Here is a 21,686-nt window from a genome sequence, read left to right on the forward strand (position 1 = left end):
TATGTGAAGTGACGTTTCCATGCTTGACCACAAGCCCTGGAAATTTCTTCCCTGTATGACTGCTCCCCAGCCTCTCAGGCTGGCATCCGTGGTCACCAGGACCCAATCCTGAATGCCGAATCTGCGGCCCTCTAGGAGATGAGCACTCTGTAACCACCACAGGAGAGACACCCTTGTCCTTGGAGACAGGGTTATCCGCTGATGCATTTGAAGATGCGATCCGGACCATTTGTCCAGCAGATCCCACTGAAAAGTTCTTGCGTGGAATCTGCCGAATGGAATCGCTTCGTAAGAAGCCACCATCTTTCCCAGGACCCTTGTGCATTGATGTACTGACACTTGGCCTGGTCTTAGGAGGTTCCTGACTAGGTCGGATAACTCCTTGGCTTTCTCCTCCGGGAGAAACACCTTTTTCTGTACTGTGTCCAGAATCATCCCTAGGAACAGCAGACGTGTCGTCGGAATCAGCTGCGATTTTGGAATATTTAGAATCCATCTGTGCTGTCGTAGTACTACTTGAGATAGTGCTACTCCGACCTCTAACTGTTCTCTGGACCTTGCCCTTATCAGGAGATCGTCCAAGTAAGGGATAATTAAGACGCCTTTTCTTCGAAGAAGAATCATCATTTCGGCCATTACCTTGGTAAAGACCCGGGGTGCCGTGGACAATCCAAACGGCAGCGTCTGAAACTGATAGTGACAGTTCAGTACCACAAACCTGAGGTACCCTTGGTGAGAAGGGCAAATTGGGACATGGAGGTAAGCATCCTTGATGTCCAGAGACACCATATAGTCCCCTTCTTCCAGGTTCGCTATCACTGCTCTGAGTGACTCCATCTTGAACTTGAACCTTTTTATGTAAGTGTTCAAGGATTTCAGATTTAAAATGGGTCTCACCGAGCCGTCCGGCTTCGGTACCACAAACAGCGTGGAATAATACCCCTTTCCCTGTTGTAGGAGGGGTACCTTGATTATCACCTGCTGGGAATACAGCTTGTGAATGGCTTCCAATACCGCCTCCCTGTCGGGGGGAGACGTTGGTAAAGCAGACTTCAGGAACCGGCGAGGGGGAGACGTCTCGAATTCCAATTTGTACCCCTGAGATACTACCTGCAGGACCCAGGGGTCCACTTGCGAGTGAGCCCACTGCGCGCTGAAATTCTTGAGACGGGCCCCCACCGTGCCTGAGTCCGCTTGTAAGGCCCCAGCGTCATGCTGAGGACTTGGCAGAAGCGGGGGAGGGCTTCTGTTCGTGGGAAGAGGCTGTCTGCTGCAGTCTTTTTCCCCTTCCTCTGCCCCGGGGCAGATATGAGTGGCCTTTTGCCCGCTTGCCTTTATGGGGACGAAAGGACTGAGCCTGAAAAGACGGTATCTTTTTCTGCTGCGAGGTGACTTGGGGTAAAAAGGTGGATTTTCCAGCCGTTGCCGTGGCCACCAGGTCCGATAGACCGACCCCAAATAACTCCTCCCCTTTATACGGCAATACTTCCATATGCCGTTTGGAATCCGCATCCCCTGACCACTGTCGCGTCCATAATCCTCTTCTGGCAGAAATGGACATCGCACTTACTCTTGATGCCAGAGTGCAAATATCCCTCTGTGCATCTCGCATATATAGAAATGCATCCTTTAAATGCTCTATAGTCAATAATATATTGTCCCTGTCCAGGGTATCAATATTTTCAGTCAGGGAATCCGACCAAGCCACCCCAGCACTGCACATCCAGGCTGAGGCGATTGCTGGTCGCAGTATAATACCAGTATGTGTGTATATACTTTTAAGGATATTTTCCAGCTTCCTATCAGCTGGTTCCTTGAGGGCGGCCGTATCAGGGGACGGTAACGCCACTTGTTTTGATAAGCGTGTGAGCGCCTTATCTACCCTAGGGGGTGTTTCCCAACGCGCCCTAACCTCTGGCGGGAAAGGGTATAATGCCAATAACTTTTTAGAAATTAGCAGTTTTTTATCGGGGGAAACCCACGCTTCATCACACACCTCATTTAATTCATCTGATTCGGGAAAAACTACGGGTAGTTTTTTCACACCCCACATAATACCCTTTTTTGTGGTACTTGTAGTATCAGAAATGTTCAAAACCTCCTTCATTGCCGTGATCATGTAACGTGTGGCCCTACTGGAAAATACGTTTGTTTCCTCACCGTCGACACTTGAGTCAGTGTCCGTGTCTGTATCGACCTGAGGTAACGGGCGCTTTAGAGCCCCTGACGGTGTTTGAGACGCCTGTACAGGTATTAACTGATTTGCCGGTTGTCTCATGTCGTCAACAGTCTTTGTAAAGTGCTGACACTATCACGTAATTCTTTCCATAAGACCATCCAGTCAGGTGTCAACTCCCTAGGGGGTGACATCACTAACACAGGCAATTGCTCCGCCTCCACACCATTTTCCTCCTCATACATGTCGACACAACGTACCGACACACAGCACACACACAGGGAATGCTCTGATAGAGGACAGGACCCCACTAGCCCTTTGGGGAGACAGAGGGAGAGTTTGCCAGCACACACCAGAGCGCTATATATATACAGGAATAACCTTATATAAGTGTTTTTCCCTAATATAGCTGCTGTATATATTTATATGCCAATTTAGTGCCCCCCCTCTCTTGTTTTACCCTGTTTCTGTAGTGCAGGACTGCAGGGGAGAGTCAGGGAGCCTTCCTCCAACGGAGCTGTGAGGAAAAAATGGCGCCAGTGTGCTGAGGAGATAGGCTCCGCCCCTTTTTCGGCGGCCTTTTTTTATGTAAAAATTGGCAGGGGTTAAATGCATCCATATAGCCCAGGAGCTATATGTGATGTATTTTTTGCCAAAAAAGGTGTTTTTATTGCGTCTCAGGGCGCCCCCCCCCAGCGCCCTGCACCCTCAGTGACCGGAGTGTGAAGTGTGTTGAGAGCAATGGCGCACAGCTGCAGTGCTGTGCGCTACCTTATTGAAGACAGGACGTCTTCTGCCGCCGATTTTCCGGACCTCTTCAGTCTTCTGGCTCTGTAAGGGGGACGGCGGCGCGGCTCTGGGACCCATCCATGGCTGGGCCTGTGATCGTCCCTCTGGAGCTAATGTCCAGTAGCCTAAGAAGCCCAATCCACTCTGCACGCAGGTGAGTTCGCTTCTTCTCCCCTTAGTCCCTCGGTGCAGTGAGCCTGTTGCCAGCAGGTCTCACTGAAAATAAAAAACCTACTTTAAACTTTTACACTAAGCAGCTCAGGAGAGCCCCTTAGCCTGCACCCGTCTCGTTCGGGCACAAAAATCTAACTGAGGCTTGGAGGAGGGTCATAGGGGGAGGAGCCAGTGCACACCAGGTAGTCCTAAAGCTTTTTACTTTTGTGCCCAGTCTCCTGCGGAGCCGCTATTCCCCATGGTCCTTTCGGAGTCCCCAGCATCCACTAGGACGTTAGAGAAAATACAGTATCTACAGTAATAAGCAATCTATTTTTTACAACACATCTTGATGAAAGAGTATAGATTGTAAAAGCAGCAAATAAAGAATATTCCCTTTAATTTGATAGGGAGAAATTACTGTATGCTTGGGCCTGGATTTGTGAAGTGGGGCAAAACAGCAAAAATTACAGGGGCTGCCTTTTATTGTATCATTGCTAAAGAAGCCAAGTAGACACTTGTATATGTATAATGGGTGCAGTGTATGCGGGCCCTCGTGGTCCAGGGGGGCCCGGACCGCACACCCTGCACACATTTTTTTCAATACTTACCCACCAGAGTGCTGTGTTGGCAACAGCAGCGCTGCAGAAACCACTGGGATAATGTCAATGCAGACATTTTCCAGGTGCTTTGCGCATGCACCATAAGAAAATCACTGGGAAAATGGCCACACGCCATTTTCCCGGAGACCTGCACATACGCACTAGACTCTGGGACAGCGCTGGGGTCTCCCAGTATCTATAGTTCTGCTGGCTAGAGATAAGCGGGCCCAGACAGAGAATGCGCATGGACCTCCTCCTCTCTTGATGCGCCCCTGCAAGCAGAGGTGTTGCACGTAGCAACCAATCATAGTCTGGCTATCATATTATAGCACGTTCTAGATAAACGGTAGCTACAATATGATAGGTTATTAATGAGCAAACATCTCCCCATTAGACAGACAGTAGGGGATCCGGTCTGAAGATCGACAGTGTCTAGGTCGACAATGTTTAGGTCGACAGTCACTAGGTCGACAGGGTTTCTAGGTTGACATGTGCTAGGTCGACAGGTCTAAAGGTCGACATGAGTATTTAATTTTTTTTATTTTTTTTGAATTTTTTCATACTTAACAATCCATGTGGACTACGATTGGAATGGTAAAGTGTGCCGAGCGAAGAGAAGGCACCATGCCCGAAGCATGGCGAGCGAAGCGAGCCATGCGAGGGGACGCGGTGCACTAGTTTGGGATCCCGGTCACTTTACGAAGAAAACGACACCCAAAAAAAAAAATCCTCATGTCGACCTTTAGACCTGTCAACCTAGCACATGTCGACCTAGAAACCCTGTCGACCTTCCATCCATGTCGACCTAGTGACTGTCGACCTATAGTGGTCGACCTAAACATTGTCGACCTAGACACTGTCGATAAAACGAACCACACCCGACAGTAGTTACTTTCGCTCTGGACTGTCCAGAAGACTCTGGATTTAGGGTAATGTGCACCTAAAAAAGTCAGCAATTATCTCTAAAGTGAACTTATTGGCCACCAGGTGGGTGGGGCGTGCTATTAATGAACCCTAATTGGACAGGCATGTGATGAAATTGCAGACAGCATAGGCGTTGCCACTGGATGACGGAGACATTGTAAGTTTGAAAACTCAGGGGTTGATGTATAAAGCAATTAAAATAGAGGAGAAATACTCTAGAACAGTGGGGAAGTTGCCCCTAGCAACCTATCAGCTTGAAGTTGCACTTATCAAGTACACACTATGAAATAAGTAGAAGCTGGTTGCTAGGAGCAACTTCTCCACTGTTCTATTTCTCCATTCTTTTCACTGCTTGATACATCACCTCCACAGTCCCAAGTATGCGGGTTTCCTCCCAGGAGTAAGCTAATAATTGACATTTGACACGCGTATTTCTAAACTCCAAGGATTGTGCACTCAATCTGACATACTAATTGTAGTTAAATCTAAAATTGGGAGAGTTTTATGCAGTCCTATGAAAACTGGATGGTTCAGTTTGACCTTTACAGTCAGGGTGGGATCAGTAGCGGATCTTGCTACGGGCACACAGGATTTTTGCCCGGGGCGCCACCTTCCGGAGGGCGCCGCCGCCGTGGCAAGATCTCCTACTGGTGGGTGCCCCTCCCGGTCCCGGGACTTCTGTGCGGTGCGCGATGAAGTCATCACGCACCGCACTGCATTGTGGTAGCGGCACTTAGACACTAGGGGTCATGATTGACCTCTAGTGTCTATGCGGATCTATGGGAGTGACGTCATGATGTCATGACGTCTCTCCCATAGATCAGAGGAGCAGCGACGGCGGACGGAGACGGAGGGCAGCAGCGGTCGAGAATCAGGAGCGGGGATGGTAAGTATTATTATTAAATTTTTTTTAAGCGACACAAACGGGAGCAATACTACTGGGGACACAAATGGGGGCAATACTACTGGGGCCACAAATGGGGCAATACTACTGGGGGCACAAACGGGGGGCAATACTACTGGGGGCACAAACAGGGGGCAATACTACTGGGGGCACATTGAGAACACCCTTTTATGAAGCCACTCCCCTATTTTCGCCCAGGGCGCCACAAGGGCTAGAACCGGTCCTGGGTGGGATATACTAAAGGTGCAAAATAAATAATACAGCCAAAACTCAGAAAATCTCGTTCTTGGAGGATTGGTCGCATTCCCACAGGCACCAATCTCCGTAATGCGAGACATTACGGAGTGTGCACCGAGTGGTAACGAGAAGGTGCAGAATGTCAGCTGCTAGAACAAGGCCGGCTGTAGTATCTGCACTTAGCATCACCCTCTGAACCTAATGTTAGGTTTTGTACACCAGACTACAGTCCGTGACAATTATGGCCACAGCTAGAGATCAGCGCATGGGGCGAAAGGTGTCACACAGAGCATGCCTATAACCTGGATTTATATAACGTGAACTTGTCTCCTGAACTCCTGGGATAACAATAGGGAGGGAGGGAGACCACCCAGCAAGAACCCGTGTACTAGCGGATACATTACGTGATCAAACCATGGAGAGATATACAGTAAGTACCAACCAATCTGCACCTAACTACCATTTTCCAAACACAGCCTGTAACATAGTAGTTAGGAGCTGATTGGCCGGCACTTTATCTCTCTCTAAGGTGTGATACATCTCCCATAAACTCTCTTTATGTGTAGAATGAGTATAAAACTGATGTGACATAAAATTAGAGATATATCATGCTGGTCAATAAGTGCTAGAACTCACCAACAAGACAGTCCAGCAGGTGCTTCCTCTCCAGCTTATCTTGTCCGGACACATCTGCTCCGGAATCCTCGGTAATCACCATGAGCTTCTCCTTGGCAACCAACTCAAACTTTCGTAGCACTAGGACAGAAAATACATTTAGTCCAGTAAGAGGGGCAGGTCTACTGAAAAGGGGCTATTCTGAGGGTCCGAAATGAACCCAAGCACAGCGACCATTAGTGTCATCTATGAAATGGATTCCCCACCTGCCATGGAGATACTAGATAGTGGAGAGCACTTAACACACTTTGGTCACCACCTTAGATAAACATATAGGGGTAAACTTACTAAGATGGGAGCTCTATTTAAGATGGGATGTTGCCCATAGCAACCAGATGTATGGGCAACCTCTGGATGGCTCCAAAGGTGGGGCTGCAGCGCAGTCCAAAATTCAAATTGGAGAGCCACACCATCTGCCGCCAACTGCCACCCCAAACATCGCCGGCCAGGACTCACTGGCAATTGGTGCAACTCCCCTATTTGAATTTTGGACTGCGCTGTGTCCTCACCTCTGTAGTCACCACTGGCCAGAAGTATTTCCCTTCCCACTTCTGATTGACTTATTTGGGGGAATTCAAATGTGTGAAAAGTGGGTTGAGTGTCTGTGTTTTCCTGTCTATTAGATAGGAAAAAACCGACACCCAACTGACTTTTCAAACAATTGAATTCCCCCCCATTGTGTCTGAACCACTCCCACTGATCATATACAAAGCACTAGTGTTCACTATTATATTATAGGATGTTCTGCCCAACTGTTCCCATTATAGGAAAAATGTATCAAACTGGAGAATATGTATCAAATATTGGAGAGAGATAAAGTGGAGAGACATAAAGGGTGTAATTCAGATCTGATCGTAGATGTGCTAAATTTAGCAGCTCTACGATCAGTTTCTCAGACATGCGGGGGGAAGCTCAGCACAGGGCTAGTCCGCCTCACATGTCAGGCCCGACCACCTGCAAGGGTGCAAAAGCATCGCACAGCGGCGATGCTTTTGCACCCGCTGAGCAGCTCACTGCCAGCGCAGCTCCTGCACGCTGGCAGACAGCTACTTGCCGAGTCCCGGGTCGCAGCGATTGTGTGTGACATCACGCAGATGCCGCGGCCCGTCCCTGCAACGTTCCCGGCACGCCTGCGTTGTCCGGACCGCACCCCACCAACAGCGCTCTAACAGCGTTGGCACTCCCCCTCCAACCCTGCGACCACCTCTGTCTGTCAATCAGGCAGAGGCGATCGCAGCCCAGAGTTGCTTTTAGCATCTCACTGGGCTCCCAGGGTACGCACACGCAGTGCGCCCACTGCGCAAGCACACTCCACAAAAGGACTCAGACTGCGATTGCTGCCGCTGCAGCGATCCAGTCTGTATCAGGCCCAACGTACTATCCAATCAACTCCTGTCATTTTACAGGCTGTTTGAAAAAGCATAGTTAGGAGCCGATTGGTTATACTTTATCTCCAAGATTTGATACATCTCCCCCAATGATATTAATATTTGTATTTGGGCCACAATGATTAAGAATAATCCTATTTGATTTTCAAGGGGAAAAACAAGGCATATTTGTATTTAACTGAATTTAATTTGTCATTTCTTTGTAGATTTTAGGTCTCGCTATTGTCATGCTTCCTCACAGTATTATATTGTGTACACATTGGTGATCATTCCGAGTTGTTCGCTCGTTGCCATTTTTCGCAATGGAGCGATTAGGTAGAAAATGCGCATGCGCATGCGCTTAGTTACTTAACACAAAACTTAGTAGATTTACACAGGCTCGAGCGACGTTTTTTCAACGCTCGAGTGATCGTAATGTGATTGACAGGAAGTGGGTGTTTCTGGGCGGCAACATGGTGTTTTCAGGGAGTGTGCTAAAAAACGCAGGCGTTCCAGGTAAAAGCGCAGGAGTGGCTGGAGAAACGGGGAAGTGGCTGGCCGAACGCAGGGCGTGTTTGTGACGTCAAACCAGGAACTAAACGGACTGAGCTGATCGCAATCTGTGAGTAGATCTGGAGCTACTCAGAAACTCCAGGGAATTATTTATTCGCAATTCTGCTAATCTTTCGTTCGCTATTCTGCTAAAATAAGATACACTCCCAGAGGGCGGCGGCCTAGCGTGTGCAATGCTGCTAAAATCTGCTAGCGAGCGAACAACTCGGAATGAGGGCCATTGGGTAATACGACTTTAGCATTTACTGCTAATACCGTCATGTCACATAAGTAAATTGCTGCCGAACTGAATGCATCTTACAGATACGTCCGGCCCTAGATATGACACTTCATCTTTGCTGGATGCATGTTTTACGCATTTCCAAATAGGCAGAGTAGGCACCGGCCTTTGGGTCCCACGCATTTTAGGGGCCCCATGGCAACGGATCAAAATAATATTGATTTGATCTTAAAAGAAAATTACAATCACGCTTTCTTAAATTGTTTCCAAATGATAGAAAAAGTTCATCATCTCAAAGAAACGAAAACTTTACATTAAAAAAGACTGTATAGGGAAAATACTGTGTTAATGTCATGTACCCACTACCCAATAACAAATTAAAGCACATAAACCACAGACATCAGATTCACATTACAGTTTCCAGATCGTACACTATTGGTTGGTAAAATTAAAAACTTATTAGGAGATCATTTGCGAGTGGGGCCCCCAGATTTCGACTGCCTAGGGGCCTCCACAGGGTTTAATCCGGAACTAATTTTATTTTACGCCTGTCCGTATCATGTAAAATGTTTCCAGTTGTATATGAGCCACTATAGGGGGTCATTCCGAATTGATCGCTCGCTAGCAACTTTTTGCAGCGCTGCGATCAGGTTAAATCTCGGCAAAACATTGCATGCGTATGCACCGCATTGTGCAGGCGCGTCGTACGGGTACAAAGAGGATTGGTGCTGGGCAAGGAATTTAACAAAGAATTCATTCGCACAGCCGATCGCAAGGGGATTGACAGAAAGAGGGCGTTTGTGGGTGTCAACTGACCGTTTTCTGGGAGAGTTTGGAAAAACGCAGGCGTGTCCAAGCGTTTGCAGGGCGGGTGTCTGACGTCAATTCCGGGACCAAAGAGACTGAAGTGATCGCAGCGGCTGAGTAAGTCCAGAGCTACGCAGAGACTACAAAAAACTTTTTTGTGCTGTCGGCTGCAAAAGCGTTTGCGAACTTGGAAAGCGAAAATACACTCCCCCATTGGCGGCGACTATCTGATCGCAGCGCTGCAAAAAGTTGCTAGCGAGCGATCAACTCAGAATAATCCCCATAGTAGAGAGATAAAGTGAAGAGAGATAAAGAACCAGCCACTCAGCTCCTGTCTTTTGTGGGGTCTATGTACCATACCTCCCAACTTTATGTACATACGAGGAGGGACATCTGCGTGCGCCCGGCTGAAAAGGGGTGTGGCTTCGCCTGGAGGGCCTGCACAGCGTCTATTCACCGCTGCTCTGAGCGAGTGCAGAAGCCTGCCAACTGCCCCCCCCCCCCTTCCCCCACCACAGGACACTGCGGCCCGCGGGTAGGACAGCGGCGCAGTACCAAAAAAACGGGACTGTCCCGCAAAAATCGGGACAGTTGGGAGGTATGTATGTACTAAGCGTTGGAGAGAGATAAAATGGCCAGAAATAAAGAACCAACCAATCAGCCTGTAACATTCACTTTATCTCTCTCAAAGGCTTAGTACATAGGCCCTCATTCTGAGTTGTTCGCTCGCTAGCTGCTGTTAGCAGCATTGCACACGCTAAGCCGCCGCCCTCTGGGAGTGTATCTTCGCTTAGCAGAATTGCGAACGAAAGATTAGCAGAATTGCGAATAGAAATTTCTTAGCAGTTTCTGAGTAGCTCGAGACTTACTCAGCCACTGCGATCATTTCAGTCAGTTTCGTTCCTGGTTTGACGTCACAAACACGCCCAGCGTTCGCCCAGACACTCCCCCGTTTCTCCAGCCACTCCCGCGTTTTTCCCAGAAACGGCAGCGTTTTTCCGCACACTCCCATAAACACCCACTTCCTGTCAATCACACAACAATCACCAGAACGAAGAAAAAAACCTCGTAATGCAAAGTGATGAGTAAAATACCAAATTGCATAGCAAATTTACTTGGCGCAGTCACAGTGCAAACATTGCGCATGCGCAATTAGCGGAAAATCGCTGCGATACGAAGAAAATTACCGAGCGAACAACTCGGAATGAGGGCCATAGACTGTAACACAGAAGTTTAGGAGCCGAGTGGTTGGTACTTTATCTCTCTCTACTTTATTTCTCTCCAAACTTTGATAAACCTCCCCCCAAGTTACTTAAGGGATTATGAAAGGCACATTTTAGAAGCTTTCTAACATACGTCATGTCCTGCAGTGTTTGTAGAATGGCAACACAAATACAGCCAAGTGTGATCTGAGGCGGTGATTCAGACCTGAGCGCTGCTGTGCGTTTTCGCACAGCGGGCAATCAGGTACTAACCGCGCATGCACTGCAATGCGCATGCGCGTCGGACAGCAACAAAGGGCATCGCAGGTCAGCGACGGGATGGTGCGAAAAATCTGATCGCACGGGCGTTCACAAGGTGACTGACAGGAGGAAGCCATTTGTGGGTGGTAACTGACCATTTATTGGGAGTGTCAGGGAAAACGCAGGCGCGTCCAAGCGTTTTCAGGGTGGGTGTGTGACGTCAGCTCCGGCCCCGATCAGCCTGTTTCTATCGCACTGGAGGAGTCCTGGGCTGCGCACAGTGAATTTTAGCAGCTCGGTGTACACATAGGATCGCACACTTGCGCGGTGAATATACACATATACACTCCCCCTGGAGGCAGCGACTATCTCAACGCAGGACAGCAAAGATTGCAGCCCAACGGTCTGAATCACCCCCTAAGTGCGCCGCAGAATGTACACTAAAATCTGCTCCACCTTTACCATTATTATAATTATTATTTTTTACCCTAAAAATTGCTGTGGATCCCTGAAAACTAATATTATTATAACAAATCAATTTATTCCTGCCTCTACTAAAGACAGTGAGGTTTATAGCGTGGAAACCTTTTTGAGATAAGATTTGAATGTTCTGTTTCTTAAAATAGCACACCTGTGAGCCTAGCTATAACAGGAATACAGAGATGACCGTACCGGCTGGGGTTAAGACGGCTGATACAGCAAAACACCTCACAGGGGGAAACACGCAGCCACATTTCCAGAACACGTTATATTTTATAAGTGAGATTTGAATCTAGAAAATGTTCTAATTATTTTTTGATACAGAAACACAGGAATCAGCGTTATAAAACACTCCGCACATTCGGTTGTATCAGAGGCCTCTGACAGGCACAAGGGACATTTAAGGCACATGAGGTAAAATTAGACAGGTGGAATCTTTTCATGAAGCAAAATTTAAGCAGGGTCCTTACTAAAGGTGTGTGTTGTCAGAGGGAGAGTTGCGATTGTAATATATGAACCGTAAACCGCGGGTGCGTCCTCTGGTGCTCTGATGTTTCAGTGATGGGGTTGTCCCAACGCCTCAATTCACAGAGTGATTTCTAGGGCGAGTCTTCTACAAAGCATGGATTTTCTCTCCTGCCCAACTCAAGTCTCCATACCATCCAAGTATCTCCCAATGGGTGGCCCATCCTACATGTCACAGGCAGACCCGGCAGCTACAGGTCACCTCAGAAGAAATCTTCAGGAAAATGGCACAATACAATCTGGCCAAAGTTCATCATAACCACTAATGTGTAGGGTCGCCCTGTTTGGACACTGCACGCATGCACCCTCTCCTCATAAGATGCCCCAGCCACTTACAGCTCAGGGTATGAAAAAGTGTCTATCATGGCATCTGCATGAGTTTGTAAAACAACACACTTTGGACAGAGTTCTCAGATCCAAACCCAACTCATTGTCGTTGGTGGCTGATGGTCCACACCCAAAGTTTGTATTTGCAAACCCCTGTGTTTTTGCCGCTTCACATTGAAATGCTGGACGTGCCCATGCTGGTTTTACTTTGCAGTTTGCTGGTGTAGCGTCCTGGCCAAACAGTCAATCGCTCAAAGGAGCGCTCCTGATTGGTTGCCTGGTTATTTAGTCAAGCTAGTATACTTTCATTCAGCGCGCATCAGCGACGTACTGAGGCTCAAAAACGGGGGCATGCGCGCACGTCATGGGGGTGTGCCGCCTCGATGTACAAGGGAGTACAGCGAGTGATGCGGGCATGGACTCTTGGCACGCCCCCATTACCATGGCGACACTTGCTGGGGGCGGGGGCGCACCGCAAGTTCGGGGGCGTGGACTCGCGGCACGTCCCCATGGAGACCAGTTGGGGGCGGATGAACCAGAGAGACGGAGGCTGCGCTGCGCGGGGCCTTCACGGCTCTCAGAGACCGGATTGGCCCACCTGCCCATCGGCCCTTCTGGCATGTTCCAGAAGTACCAGATGGCCAGTCCGGCCCTGCCGTGTGTGGAGGGTGTGTTTGTCACATGGTTTTTGCAATAACAGTCATGGGTGATTCACTGCTAGAACTTGGGGTTTTATTTGGCTGTCATTCCACTTTCAAACATTTTTGTCTTGGCATTCCATGGCCAGGTGTACAATGTGGGGCCAGTAGTCACTATATGAGGCTGCCCATATGGGCAAAGCAATACACTGGGGTCCCACTCCCTACCCATTCTCCAACGGTGGGGGATGCTAGAGGCGGCGGTGGTGATGTGCCGGGGGTGTAAAGGGTGTTCTATTTTCAACTCAGCATGTAGAACCTGGAGCAGTAATTTCTGCTTATTACTCCTTTACTGCATGGATAAAGGGGGGGGGGGGGGGGGGGAATAGTCGAGTGGGCTTAATATTCATTGCTGTCCAGTGGGAGGGCAGCTTGCTTGATCATGGATGTCTCCGGTTTCTGGGGGTGTATTTCTTAGCTTTCAATGGGATCAAAACTAGAGAATACTGGGGACTGGGGGAATCAGAGTTCAGGTGCCAGAGCAATCTACCAACGAATATATAAAACTGCATATTAGGCGTGTGTAACTGGAGTAGGGACCAGCTGCTTGAAGGCTGATATCTCTGGTTCTGGACATAGTAGAGACAATCTGCCAGTGTCCACCAAAAGGGAAGAGTCCCAGCTTTTGTAGTATACACTCGAAAACTCTAATGGGACCCACACACGTGTGCGATATCCGGTACAACCGTTCGATTTTGATGCATCTGTGAGATAAACCGCAGGATTTTATGCACATTTTATGTACTATGCGACGCGATGTGCGGGCATGCCGGTCGAATCTTGCGTCTCAAGATATTATGTGCTGCACTTAATATTTATCGCATCACAGTGCGATTGCATGTGTTTTTAAAAACACATGCGATATATTGCAATGCAATGCGTGATGCGCAGAGGCTGCTCCCACTCGGCGGTGACCTGCCCATCACGTGATTACAATGCGATCTATCGCATGAACGCATGGTAATCACTTTGGCAGTTCAGGTGCGATTTCATATCGGGGCATCGCACAAGTGTATGGGCACCATCAGTCAGACAGAACCAGATATATATCGATCCTGGAAGAGCAATGAACTGGCACGGATGGGGACCGTCTTCGGTTCCCCAGGGCCGATTTTCAAAAATCTGGTTCCCCTGGAAAGAAGGGACCCTTAGCTAATCAGACTAGGGCCTTTAGATTGCTGGGGCCCTTGGGCAACTGCCCATTGAGCCCAAAGGAAAAGACGGCCCTGAGGCTGCCTAGTGACCATATACTTTAACTGATAGGTTAAAAACTTCCAGTGGCTATAGTCATGTTGCCTAACAAGACCACACTGTATTTTTTAAATGAACCATGCAGTACGGCCAGCCACCTATTATCAAATGGGACAGATTGTATCCCAGCAATAAGGAAGGACACCTTGATATGCAGTTTGGTCTTTAGTACATCACATGGTTTACAAAAAGCACATCATAGCCAAAAACTGTGCTGTTTGCCAAAGCCGCACTTTGGTAAATCTCGCATTTTGGCTTCATTTTTGCACATACTGTATTACACAGAATAAAAATACAAGGAAAATAATTGCACAGGGAGATTTTCCTTTAAATTCCGTTCTGTGTGCCCTGGAGCATTATAGAATTTCAGGCATCAGCAGACGTGCGTTTCTCAAAAACTGTGCTGGAGTATGAGAACTAGGAGGATATGACAGGCAAAGTGGTGAGTATTGCCAGAATAAACACATCTGGAAGTACATATAATTAATAATTAACTGCACCAACTGAACATTTTTCTAGATTTTTGTTATGACTTAATGGAGTATACCCATTTAATTAGCATTAAGTCAATTAGCCTTTTATCACTTATGCATTCCACAGACTGGACTTTAATATTTAATTACCAACTAATATCTTCTGGAATTTTGGGGGAGATATATCAACGCTTGGAGAGTGCTCACTTGAAGTGAGATGAAGTACCAACCAATCAGCTCCTAACTGACATTTTTCAAACACAGCCTGTAACATGACAGTTGGTAGCTGACTGGTTAGTACGTTCTCTCCACATTTTGATGTCTCCCCCTTGTATCTTGAAATCTGTTTATTTACAGTTTGGATTCCCCAGAATCTCAGTACTCTGTACACTCAGTAACCGCAGTGTTACCCACAGTCACTGCACATTATATTCTCATCAGATGCAGATTGATTGCAAAACCCTTCTCAGGAGAACTTCTTGTACACTGAGGAGCTGGCACAGTTCATACAAGAAACTGGTTTGAATCAAAGTCTTTAAGAAGGAAAATCTAATTCTCAACTACGTGTATGTTCGCTGATCAACAGGAAACACACACATGACAGATGTGGCCCATCCGATTAAATGAGGGCTGCATAGGCACGAAATTATACGGTATGTCTTTGGTTTTGTGATGGGATAAGGACTGTTGCTAGGTAGATTAGTTCTCCTGGAGGGTTTGGTTGTGGTGTTATTTTAGCCTATCAGGGCAGTTAGGGGAGGTAACGTTAGAGGGGTATTTATAGGCAGTTTCAACATCAGCACTTCCTTTTTTGAGTGCCTGGAAAGCCACCCGCCCTCCCTTTTTTGCTGCTCTCTGATTTGGCTCGTTATTTGGCTTTCAATTTCCATTCCTACTTTAGGCAGGAAGGCGCTTTTGACCAGCGGCCACATGGGGCATAAGTGGCCGTTGAGGGGCCCCTACCCTTTCCAAGGACGGCTAGTGAGTTCTGCCCGTAAGGGGGGACGATGGGCATTTTCTATAGGAAATGGTCACGCTATGCCATAGTGAGGGGTTGTGTTGTCTTCTCAACGCAGGTTATGCCCTTGGCTGGATGAGGCGTTTATAATCGCCACCATTTAAGTTGGGGCGTTTAAGTCACCGCCATTATTACTATAACTTTAATTGGCTAGAGCTGGTCATCAAGCGTTTTCCTTGCCATCCCTTACCAGAAGGGTCATCCCACTTAATAAATACGTAATGACCTTTTACACTTACGCAGTGGTTGTCTGTGTCTTATTTTGTCCGGGTCGTTATTTTAGTGACAAGCTAGCTTAAACGGTTATGCAAAGGTTAATCACAATAAATCAATATACGCCTTATAAATGCCCAAAGCACTCATTGCAAGTTTCCTAAGACGACACACAGAACTCTACAGTATAGTAGTGTCTTTGTTACAGTATATGCCTCACACAGGCCTTTGGGCCCGTAATTACACCCTTTTCCCCAAAACAGTGGCATGGACTTTGCAAACTATTTCTCAGACATGGGAGCGCCCTTGTTTTGTTTGGCTTTGTTTTATAACAGAAAGAAAGCGTGAGAGAGAGGAGGCAGCGACCAGCGCTACACCTGGGTGTGTGCTACGGTGTCTGAGGGCGTGTTCTTGCGCGCACATATAACCAGTGATGATGATGCGAGTATACCTACAGCAGGCTCATGATGAGGGGAGACCCCTGAGTACGCCAACTGAAATCCAAACTTTATTGTTGTACACCCAAGAGAGACGCAAAGCTCCTGCATAATACATAGACCCTTATTTATCAAGCCTTGGAGAGTGATAAATTGCACGGCGAAAAGTGCCAGCCGATCAGCTCCTAACTATCATTATTCAAACACAGCCTGTGACATGACAGTTAGGAGCTGATTGGTTGGTACTTTATCACCGTGCTAATTACCACTCTCCAATGATGGATACATTTGGGCCTAAGTATAGACAGCAGAGAGTGTAGTCACAAATCTGGCAGCTGTGACCCTGGCTTCCAATCACTCTACAGTGGATGACAGAAGGAGTTGCCTGGGTTGTAAGTTCATTTCCATAGGATACTTTGGAGCAGATATAACGACGAGTGTTATTCTTGTTACCGCTCGAATGGCCGCAGTCAGCTAAGCCTTTTCTCTTGCCCATAATATGTCTGAAAGTGTTTATTTATATTGATATGTATTGCTGTGATCTGCCAGTATTGTATATGTGTACCCTCATTATGTATCAGAAGGACAGGTAATAAACTAGACACTCGGGGGAATTCAATTGTTTGAAAAGTCGGTTGGGTGTCTTTTTTCCCATGTCTATTAGAGAGGAAAAAAACGACACCCGGGGGAAGATTCAAATGTTTGAAAAGTCATTTGGGAGTCTGTTCTTTCCTATCTAATAGACAGGGAAAAAAAGACACCCAACCGACTTTTCAAACATTTGAATCCCCCCCCCCCCCCCCCAGCTTGACTTTTCAAACAATTGAATACCCCCTTCAGAATACATAACTCAGTCTGGCATTTATTATAGACATTCTATAAATGCACTTTAGACGGACAGACTTAATGAAAGATACTCACCTAAGCACTGATCATCTGTGAGCTCCAGGTCACTCTCTGTCCACTGCAACCTTTCCCCAGAGCTGGCAGCACAGAAATACTTGTTAGTTGCCTGGTCCCCTCTGGGCCGGGAGGTATTGCCCCTTGTCATCACAGCGTAGCCCACGTTCATTTACCTGGCAGCTTGTGACACCTGGTAGGAGAACACAGACGCCATTTACTGTAAGTAGCAGCATATAATACCTGTATACAGCCATGGGAGCGGACATCACGCATTGCGAGACAGCCAGAGCTCCGAGATTCTGCCCGAATTTGTACGTTTTCTTAAAGCGGCAATCCTTTACAAGGCAAAACCAGGTTGGCTTTGCCTTGTAAATGATGCCGCTTTAAACAACGTACATGTTGGGCCGGAATCTCGGAGCTTCGGCCGTCTCGCAATGCATCGCATCCGGCCCATGGTACGACAAAGGCAAGATTAACAATGGAGTGGATGAAGCTACAGCACCAGGCCTCCACTTAAAAATAGGCCCATCGCTATGACCGCACAATGACGACCAGCCACCAGCTGGCCACGCATTAGTATTAAAACTGGATTTCTATTTTCCTCACAGAATTATGCAGTTTTTATAGTTTTACATATTTAAATGTGTTGCCTCAACGTCTGTCCAGTCATTACTTTATGTCATTTACAAAAACACAAAAATGCATCTTCCGGCTCTGGCTCCGTAGTCCGGCAAAAGGAGATGCAGACGTTCCAGCGTCAGTTTCCAAAAACAGTATGTACTGTAGTAGGCACACAGACCGGTGCCCACATGTCCTGACCTTTACAGTACACGAATAAGAATTTGGTACCAACTTTCATGGCAATCAGCCAGCACTCAGCAGCGTGCAGTAACTAACCACAGCTGGGACAGAGAAAAAAAAATTGTCATCTTTAAATACACTGTAAGGAATTAAAAAGAAGAACAAAAATCTGATGTTCTCTTTTATTTGCACATCTGACAAAGAACGTTGAAGCAGAATAACCTCTGACAGTTCTGCTTTTACAGAGGGGATAGCCTGTGGTGAGTGAGGAAAACGCTCCTGTACCCTTTAATGTGTGTATGAAATGTGCTGCAGACAAGGCGATTGTCCCTATACACAATCCTCTGGGTGAGAGAGCAGTCACACTCACAGTGGCTCTGATTGTAAGCTCCCGCGTAGACTGTGGTAGTGCCCACTTGGCATTTCTGGCAGCTACTGCTCCCAGCCTTCTCCTGATATGATCCCAGCGAACAAGGCGTGCAGCCCCCATTCTCAGAGTAACTCCCGGCTGGACAAAGCCCTGTAAGGAAACAGACACCAGTGAACTTACTAGGCAAATAATATAGATATATAGACTATATTGGGATGGATTCAGTATGATATCGCGATAGACGGCATCCTGGCCATCAGAATCCCAACAGCCCCCTGAAAGTACCCTAACCCTCCCTTGTGGGTGCTTAAACCTAACCCTCCCCGGTGGTGCCTGATCCTAACCCTCCCGGGTGGTGCTTAAACCTAACCCTCCCCGGTGGTGCCTGATCCTGACCCTCCCGGGTGGTGCCTAACCCTCCCTTCCCCACTGCCTAAATCTAACCCTTTCCGATTGGTGCCTAACCCTCCCTTCCCCACTGCCTAAACCTAACCCCTCCCGCTTGGTGCCTAACTCTCCCATACCCACTGCCTAAACCTAACCCTTTCCGCTTGGTGCCTAACCCTACCTTCCCCACTGCCTAAACCTAACCCCTCCCGCTTGGTGCCTAACCCCTACCTTCCCCACTGCCTAAACCTAACCCCTCCCGCTTGGTGCCTAACCCTACCTTCCCCACTGCCTAAACCTAACCCCTCCTGCTTGGTGCCTAACTCTCCCATACCCACTGCCTAAACCTAACCCTTTCCACTTGGTGCCTAACCCTACCTTCCCCACTGCCTAAACCTAACCCCTCCCGCTTGGTGCCTAACCCTCCCTTCCCCACTGCCTAAACCTAACCCCTCCCGCTTGGTGCCTAACCCTCCCTTCCCCACTGCCTAAACCTAACCCTTTCCGCTTGGTGCCTAACTCTAACCTCCCCTTCTATGTGCCTACACCTAACCCTCCCTGCCCGGTCCCTAACTTTAACCCTCCCTCCACGGTACCTAACCATACCCTTCCCGTCCCTGCACCCAACCCCACCCTCCCTTCTAATACCTAAACTTAACCTCCCACCCCCAGCGGCAGGACACGAGCGCATCCAGCTGGAAGAATGATAGGGATTCCGGCTGTCGGTATTTTGATGCCGAGATCCCGACCTCTGTCGGGATTTAGTAACTGGGTATATGGCATCCCTCGGGATTACGGCGTTGGTATATTGACCGCCGGGATCCCATCCTTTGGGAAATTAACTGCATCCCATGCCTACTGGAGGTAGAGCGACAGGGGCAAATGCAGGATTTCTAGAGGGGGTTTAACAATGCGTGATACTAGAACAAGTGTGGCCAGCCCATGAAGAGAGCACACTTAGCACGGACATGTACTAAGAAGTGATAAGAGCGGAGAATTGAGCCAGTGGAGAAGTTGCCCCATCAATCAATCAGCAGCTCTGTATAGTTTTATAGTATGCAAATTATAGATGTTACATCAGTGCTGATTGGTTGATGGAGCAACTTCTCCATTGGCTCACTTCTCCGCTCTTATCACTGCTTAGTAAATGTCCCCCATAGTCTGCCTTATAGAAAGTGCAGCAAGCACTCCCAAATATATATCACGCAAGTCCTAATGTGATAGCGCGGCCGTCAGTCTGCCTATATGCAAACCGTGAGGTGAAGGAGAGGGATCTTTCAGATCCCTCTCTTGGGAATTTTGCGATATTAAGCCCTTAAGCTTTTATAGGCAATGCCACCTATAGATGGCGCTGAACATTCCTGTTGCCAAGGAGATAGTGAGCGAGTGATACTCTACAAGCTATTGTTTCTGAATTCACCTAGATTGATGCAAGGTAGAGGAGCACGGCCCACCTGAGCAATGTCTGGTTAGGTGGTCCGGTCAGACCGCATTCTGTACTTACAGAAGTATTAACACATGAGCTATTTCTGCTTTAGTTTAGTAATACACAGCCTTTCATAGTGCTAATCCCCCAAATGGCTTTACTTGCTCATTAAAGGGTTTGATACATAGTGCAAATAAAAATACTTTCATTATGATGAGCAAGTGTGTGATCAAGGCTGAGTCGTGTTAGGCAGATATCAATGTTGCAATAGAAATTTCCAATAAAAGGAATGAAGAAGCCCATCCAAAGGTATCAGGGTTATACATACCACAGCCACCCACATTCCTGGCGTCTGAATTCCTCAGTTTCTGGAATCCTTTTCCACAGCTGAATTGGACTTGTGTAGATGCGTCTTGAGGGAGGAAATCTGCCTTATCTGCAGTAAACAGCTTGGAATCTAAATTCAGGGAGTAGCCGCCAGTTCTAACGGCAGATAAGAGACGTCCAACCAGATTCTCAGCAACTACCGCAGATTCTGGGGGAGGATAAACGTCATACAGAACATTATGGTGTGATTGCTGGAGGTCAGAACAGGTAACATAGTACAAAAGTATTCGCTGGATCTACAGAAATATACAACATGGTAACAAATGTATAAATAAATAATAATAATAATAACAATAATAAAAAAAGAACTAATAGACAACTAAACTGAAAGTGTTGTAGTTGTAACTGAGTACATAGGGGGTCATTCCGAGTTGATCGTAGCTGTGCTAAATTTAGCACAGCTACGATCATTCACACTGACATGCAGGGGGACGCCCGCACCCCCGCCCAAGTGCAAAGGCATCGCTCAGCGGCGATGCCTTTGCACTTCCAGAATAGCTCCCGAACAGCGCAGGCGTGCTGGCCGGGAGCTACTCGTCACTCCCCCGGCCCGCAGCGGCTGCGTGTGACGTCACGCAGACGCCGCGGACCGCCCCCCCCCCCCCCAACGTTACGGCCATGTCTGCATTGGCCGAACCGCAGCCCCTAAACGGCGGCTTAACGCCGCCATCCAGCCCCCTCTCGCCCAGCGACCTGTCCCAGAGGCGGTCGCTAGGCAACGATGGCTGCCATGAGCCGGCGCACTACCGACCCGATCGCTGTGCTGCGAGAAACTGCAGCGAGCGATCGGGTCGGAATGACCCCCATTGTGCCTAGAGCTGAATTAAGGGTGAGAGAGGGGCAGGCTGGGTGTAATGTATAATGATTGACCACTAGGATGTTCTCGCTATTATATGGTGGTCACCGGGATGCTAACTGAAGTGCACTGGAGTAACTGTGAATCTCTCTGTATTGTATGACAGATACTGAGTTGATCTTAATGTTAGGTCATAGGGGTCCACCTCATTGTACATCCCCCTGATGCCCTAAGTCTTAATCCAGCTATGATCGTGTCAGGTATCTATCTAAGCCGGCAAAAGGCTTGGGTGGATACATGGGTA

At 47.9% G+C, this 21,686-nt stretch overlaps 1 protein-coding gene across 1 annotated transcript in view; it reads right to left on the reverse strand.

Annotated features, from left to right (window-relative positions):
• TG (thyroglobulin) overlaps nucleotides 1–21,686 on the reverse strand; it is a 297,874-nt gene that overhangs the window by 222,766 nt on the left and 53,422 nt on the right. Inside the window, 5 exon segments of the mRNA XM_063925145.1 lie at nucleotides 6,422–6,541; nucleotides 17,234–17,330; nucleotides 17,332–17,405; nucleotides 18,387–18,536; nucleotides 20,528–20,734. Coding sequence (XP_063781215.1) covers nucleotides 6,422–6,541; nucleotides 17,234–17,330; nucleotides 17,332–17,405; nucleotides 18,387–18,536; nucleotides 20,528–20,734 — 648 coding nt within the window.

The sequence above is a fragment of the Pseudophryne corroboree genome, chromosome 5 (genome assembly GCF_028390025.1).
Source record: "Pseudophryne corroboree isolate aPseCor3 chromosome 5, aPseCor3.hap2, whole genome shotgun sequence".
Lineage (NCBI taxonomy): Eukaryota > Metazoa > Chordata > Amphibia > Anura > Myobatrachidae > Pseudophryne > Pseudophryne corroboree.